Here is a 5,966-nt window from a genome sequence, read left to right as displayed (position 1 = left end):
ATATTAGGAAAAGATCGCTGGAAGGATCACTTTTTGGGTGAACTTTCACCTCAAATCAATTAAATTTCTATCCAAATGCATGGGACAATGTTCTATTAGGAGACAAACACATCTTTAACAAAAATACTAATTAAAGTATTAGTTCAAAGTTGTAAAGTTAATTGGTAATTATGTTAAACCAAAGTACTATATCATATTTTATAAAATTATTAAATAATGTAATCAACAAATATAAAATGATAAAATTAGCCATGTTGTGCAATATTTTTGTACAAGTTTTAATTTATGTTATAGATAAAATATATTGTGAGGTATTTTTGAGCCTTGTGCTTATTTAGTGTATGAACATTCACTGGAATTGAAGACGGTATTTTTTTTAGCAAGAAGAACACTCTTGGCAAGTTATTTTAGGTATATCATGATCCATCCATGTATGGAAGTTTTTGTGTGGTGAGGATTTATTCTGAACTATACTTAATGAAGTTAAATATGTCTTTATTTTACTTATTTTTTTCTCCATTAAGTCATGTTAATTTTAAGTTTTTTTTTAAATACAAAAAATTTACAATATTATTATTTTTATAATATTTTATTATTATAATGCAAAATCTTGAATTTAAGATCTCTTGGTGAGTACTAAACATTTGAATACTTGGGTCACTTCAAAGATTTGATTCATTAAAAAAAAGGTTCAAAGAGATTTTGACTTATATGAGAAACAAATAGTGACATGTTACATGAAAAAGTCTGCATATGGTTGCAACAAAAACATGGAATCACTTAAAATGGATTTTTTTTAAGGTTTAATCATCATTTGGTTTCTAGTTTGGGACGATGTGTTCAAAGTGGTTTTATTTTTCTCGAAAGTTTATTATTGTTCCATATTTTGGAAAATACAGTTCAAGTTTGTTCTTTTTGCTTACGACGATCAAAACCTAACAGCATAATGTTCACTTTAGTCAATAATAGATGACCAATCCAATTATGTGACAAACTGTTATGTAGAGTTTGGAGAGATTTCAAAAGTAGAATCACTTTGAACATATCGTCTTAAACTAGAGACCAAATAACGTATTAAGCTTTTTTTTTAAAGAAGGTAGCCCAAACAAAATAAAAACAATAATTTCGATTAAATTTTGAAGCATCACTGCAAGTATCAAAGAGCTTATTTATAGATGTTATTATCTAATCATTTTCTTTAAAGCACTCAATAACACAATATATTTCTTTTATTGAAGAATACAATAAGTTGCAATAAAAGTCACAGACACATTTTTAGTGAAGGGATATTTTTGTTTTAAAAATTACCATTTATATCATATTTAGAATAAAATAAAACGTTAGCTAATAAAATTTATTAGTTTTAATTTGTTTAATATTTTCAAATTTTGTGTACTTTTAAAATCAAACTAATTTTTAAAAGCAGATTGATTTAGTTTGAATTAATAAAAGTAATTGTTGGATAGACATCCAAAGTTTTTTTTAAATATTACTTTTTAAGAAAAATTACATATAATCCTGTCATTCAAAGAAGTATAAGTTATATTTTGATATAATTGACTTCTATAAACTAATAATTTTAAAAAAAAACTATAAAATAAGTTCATGGTTTTCTTGTAAAATTAAATACATAACAATTAATAATTAAAAGATTTCTTCATTTATTTATTTTTGAGTTATTGGATTGATAAATTATAAATCTAAAATTTGAATTAATTATTATCAAATTTAATTGATTTGATTTAAAATTTTGAATTAGTTAAGTGACTGAAGACAAAACAATAATAGAATGATAGGTATTGAAATAACATATACACTATATACCCCAATTGCAAAAAAACACCACTTGCCATTTAAATCCTTGCATAACTAAAGGCTCACACAATTATATATTCAATTTATGCATCATATTATTGGTTAATGATCAAGCAGAGTGCCAAGTTTTTGACATAATTGGAGCAAGTTTTATATTCAGCAAAGAATAAAGGGAATGCAAAAAAGAAAAAGAAAGTGATGAAGAAGAATAATAATAAATAGCATCAATAATAAGTCTATAAAACAGTAAAAAGAAAGCATAGAATAGAGAAAGGTAACAGCAACTCACATCAGCACCATCATTACAATGATCACTAACACTCACTCACCCTAAAATCCAAACACTTCCATTCTTTCTTTACTTTCTTTTCAACCCTTTTGCCCCACATTTTCCCTCCTTCTCTTGCTTGCACCCTCTCACACACCATGTTTCCTTTCTCAAATCTTCTCCTACCTTCTCTCTCACACTTCACATGCTCTATAAATTCATGTGTATCTTTTCATTCACATGAATAGCCATCAAAACACCTTTCACTGAACACCACACACATCATCTCTAGTTTATGATATCTTCATTTCTCTCTAGCTGTTTCAAGGGAAGAACAAGTGTTATTTGGGAGCCACATTGAAGAAGAAGGAACAACAAAAAGTATACCAAAGCAGCACAAGAACAAGAGTCAACATGGAAAGAAGTGTGAATTACTATGTGCTACTTCTTGTACTTGCTCATTTCCTTTGTTCAGGTAATTTAGTTTCCATTTTTCTTTCTTTGGTCTCTTTCTGCTTCTCCCCTTTTCTTCATTTGCCTCCTTTCTCTCTATTCTTCTATTCTATGGATATACAATATAAAGCTAAGTTGCTTCTGCTTTAAGATAATGTTCCTCTCTGCTCATTTTCTTCTGTTTTGAACTGCTTCCTTTTGTGTTCTTTATCTTTATGGTGTATTGTTTTCTTCTTTTCTCTTTTAGTCCTAGATTCTTTGTACCACTTGGATAGTGTTTTTGTATTCTGTAACCCCAAAAATGCATTTTCTGCACCAGAGTTTGGGATTTCAATAGTCTCAGTCCTTTTTCTTTCAACTTTTGTTGTTGTTCAAGTTTATAAGATAAACATGTTAGATCAGTTGGGTGCAGTTATCTTTTCCAAATTTATTTTCCACTCTTTCATGCTGTTTATGTTGCACTATAGTTTACCAATTGAGCACTTTTTTCTATCCATGATTTTTGAATTGAAAGTGCTGTCTGTTCTGTATTTTGGTTGATATTGCAGTTTCACATGGAATAGAGTTGTTGTATTGTATTCAATCTTGCTCCAGTTCTACCGTTTCCTGAAAAGATGCAAAGGGTCCAACTTTTTTTGGCTCATGTCTCTATGCAAAAGATACCCTACTTGTCTCTAGTGGCCTTTCTAGATCCACTCTAATATCAGGATAAGGGTCTAATAATTAGTTTCTATGCAATTATGCAAAATTTTGAATATAAGTACAGTTTTGGTTTCATGCTAAGTTGAATGCTGCAGGAACAATTTGAATCCAGTCAGCACTTTTAACTCCTAAGAAAAAAATGCCTACAGACTAAGTCATATTATTTCTGTTTATTCCCAGTAGTTGTGAAAAAAAAAAACTATTCTTCATTTCATAACACTATTCTTTAGGCAGATATATAGTGTAAAAAAAATATGCTGCAACATGTGAGATATATATAAAATTTGTAAGTGATTTTGCTATTGAAGTAAAAAAAATGCTGAAGTTTTTAAATTTGATGTGAGATGACAACACCAACTACTGGTGAGTTAATTAAGAACAAAAAAAGGGTACACCATTACAGATGCAGAATCACATGGTTGCAGTGATAAAATAGTATAATAATAAACATAGATAACCCTGTGACTGTTATCTAAAATACAGGTTCAAGTAAGCCAGAAAAGGAAGCACTAAGGCATGATGAAGAAAAAGAAGTAGAATTTAGAGGGTCAAAGTCAAGCACTCAAAGGGACATCACCACACCAATCACTACAATTCCCAACTTAGTTCCAATCACTTCATCATCTCCAATTCTGAATCCTAATTCAAACCCTGATACAGTTTCTCCAGCCTCCACACTCCCAATCATCACACCAAATAATTCTCCAATTTATTCCTCAGGTGCAAGCTGGTGCACTGCAAGTCCTACTGCCTCACAGAGAGCCTTGCAAGTTGCATTGGACTATGCTTGTGGCTATGGTGCCACTGATTGCTCTGCAATTCAACCTGGTGGAACCTGTTACTTCCCAAATTCTGTTAGAGACCATGCTTCTTATGCCTTCAATAAGTATTATCAGAAGAACCCTGTTCCTAATAGCTGCAATTTTGGTGGAGTTGCTGTCATCACTAGCACTAATCCAAGTAAGGCTTCTAGTTATCATTCTATTTCTAACTCTTATTCTCAGGAAGATGTTTAAGAGTTAATATTAGACATTTTGGTACAAAAGAAAAGTTTAATATTTTGATAAAGGTTTAGGGTAGGTGACTATTAATTTAAGAATAAGAGACAAATGAAAATGTGCAACAAGTCAAGAACAGGCACATTGCTTCTGATTGGTGTGATCAGAACTATCTCTGGTGGATTCTAGGGTTCCATTCTGCACAGACAGCAGAAAAATAAAATAAGCTTTTACTGCATCATCATCTTTTTTGGAAATATTTTACTGCATCTTTGAATGAACACACTTTCAAACTGCCTTGGGGGAATACATAGCAACTAAAAAAGTATCTCAAGCTTTTTTCCTTTCTTACTTTATTACAGAAAGTATCTCAAAAGCCTCCTATATCTTCTCAGTCTCCAAGGTAATCAATCCTTTTTATCACAATTTGTTTTCCAAAAAACATTATGTGTATAATAATAAATGTGTCTACTTTTGTAAGGACCCTTATAGTTAAAATGACATCTAATACTTAGGACTTTTTGTAAGGTTTCATTATTTTTAACTTCCAACTTTGTACAAGTTTTGATTTTGATGTTAGCATGTTTTTAGTGTTTAATTTAAAGATGAAATTGAAATTCATCTTTAGTTTAAATTTTTGATATATTTTAATTTTTAAACTTTAAGAATGAATAAATATAATTTTTTTAATTTAATAATATTAATTTTTTTAACTTATTAAATGACATTTCAATCTAACATTGAAAAAAAAAATATGTGTGGAAACAAATGTCATACTGAAACTTATTTAATATGCCAAAAATTTAAAGTAGCTGGATTTAAAAAACTATATTCACTTAATTTTACGTTATTAAAGATAAAAAATTACAACATATTTAACATATTTTCTTCTAAATTTCGCTGAATTTGAGAAACCAAGCAGTTTGAATCTCTATATTATAAACAACTTGGTTGATTATAAACTCTTAGTGATCAATTCATGTGTTGCATTGCAGGTAGTGGAACATGTCAGTATGCATCCACCAGGTGAAAATCTTGAACCATGTTATATCTTTCTTTCTCTCTTTCTGCAACAAAAACTTGTGAGAAATCAGAAATCATATATATGATGGTTGAATTGAAATTGCAGTATAAGTTCGTCAGTGTTAAACACAACAAACACAAGTGGTGCAAATGTTTTTGGTTCAGTACCTGTGCCCAAGGACCCTTCTGCCTCTGCTGCTGCAGCTGCAACATCACCAACATTTCTACCCTTTTGCTTCATTCTGTGGCCATTATTAGCAATTTTTTACAAGAATTATTTTTAAGAAGAATGAAGTTTAGATTTTGCATGGATTTGGTGTTTATTTTATTCAAGGGTGGGGAAGGGGTTGTGTACTAGAAAAGGAGATAGGTACAAAACCATTAATATGACATACATCATATCATAGAAAACACTTTGTAGAAAAAGTAGCAATTATATGAAGGCTTTCAGTAGATAATTATACCTCATTGCTTTTCTTTTTCCTTTTTAAGTTTATGCACTGCTTTTCCGGTATAGAGAAAAAAATATATAGGTGGAGAATAACACAAAAGAAAATGGTTGAAAAAAATGGAACTGCGAAGCAGAGTTCACTCAAATAGAAAATCTTGAAAAACGTTGTTTTTTCTATTAGTTCGTCAGTTTGATCATACATTTAATAAAAATAGTAAAATTAACAACGTATATAAAAGTATAGAAGAAAAAATAT

At 29.7% G+C, this 5,966-nt stretch overlaps 1 protein-coding gene across 2 annotated transcripts; it reads left to right on the top strand.

Annotated features, from left to right (window-relative positions):
• The first annotated feature begins 1,990 nt into the window (after positions 1–1,990).
• LOC124848613 (glucan endo-1,3-beta-glucosidase 12-like) lies at positions 1,991–5,714 on the top strand. Of its 2 annotated transcripts, XM_047326333.2 has the most exons (5): positions 1,991–2,558; positions 3,722–4,198; positions 4,599–4,639; positions 5,232–5,262; positions 5,366–5,504. In XM_047326333.2, exons 1-5 carry the CDS (start codon positions 2,498–2,500, stop codon positions 5,368–5,370), a joined length of 615 nt encoding a protein of 204 aa, XP_047182289.2. In that variant the 5' UTR covers positions 1,991–2,497; the 3' UTR covers positions 5,371–5,504. The 2 variants fall into 2 exon arrangements, with proteins under 2 accessions (XP_047182289.2, XP_047182288.2); XM_047326332.2 differs by lacking the exon at positions 4,599–4,639 and having other exon boundaries at positions 2,002–2,558; positions 5,366–5,714.
• The last annotated feature ends 252 nt before the right edge of the window (positions 5,715–5,966 follow it).

This window comes from Vigna umbellata, chromosome 5 (genome assembly GCF_029865625.1).
Source record: "Vigna umbellata cultivar VRB3 chromosome 5, Vumbellata_1.0, whole genome shotgun sequence".
In the NCBI taxonomy this organism is placed as follows: domain Eukaryota; kingdom Viridiplantae; phylum Streptophyta; class Magnoliopsida; order Fabales; family Fabaceae; genus Vigna; species Vigna umbellata.
Note: the sequence above shows the minus strand (reverse complement) of the source record. Positions and strands in the feature narration are given on the sequence as shown.

Excerpts from the sequence above, each read along its gene's own strand:
- LOC124848613 (XM_047326332.2), top strand. The coding sequence starts at position 2,498 with ATGGAAAGAAGTGTGAATTACTATGTGCTACTTCTTGTACTTGCTCAT. Across the intron at positions 2,559-3,721 it reads TGCTCATTTCCTTTGTTCAG|GTTCAAGTAAGCCAGAAAAG; the intron begins GTAATTTAGTTT and ends TCTAAAATACAG. Across the intron at positions 5,263-5,365 it reads TGTCAGTATGCATCCACCAG|TATAAGTTCGTCAGTGTTAA; the intron begins GTGAAAATCTTG and ends TTGAAATTGCAG.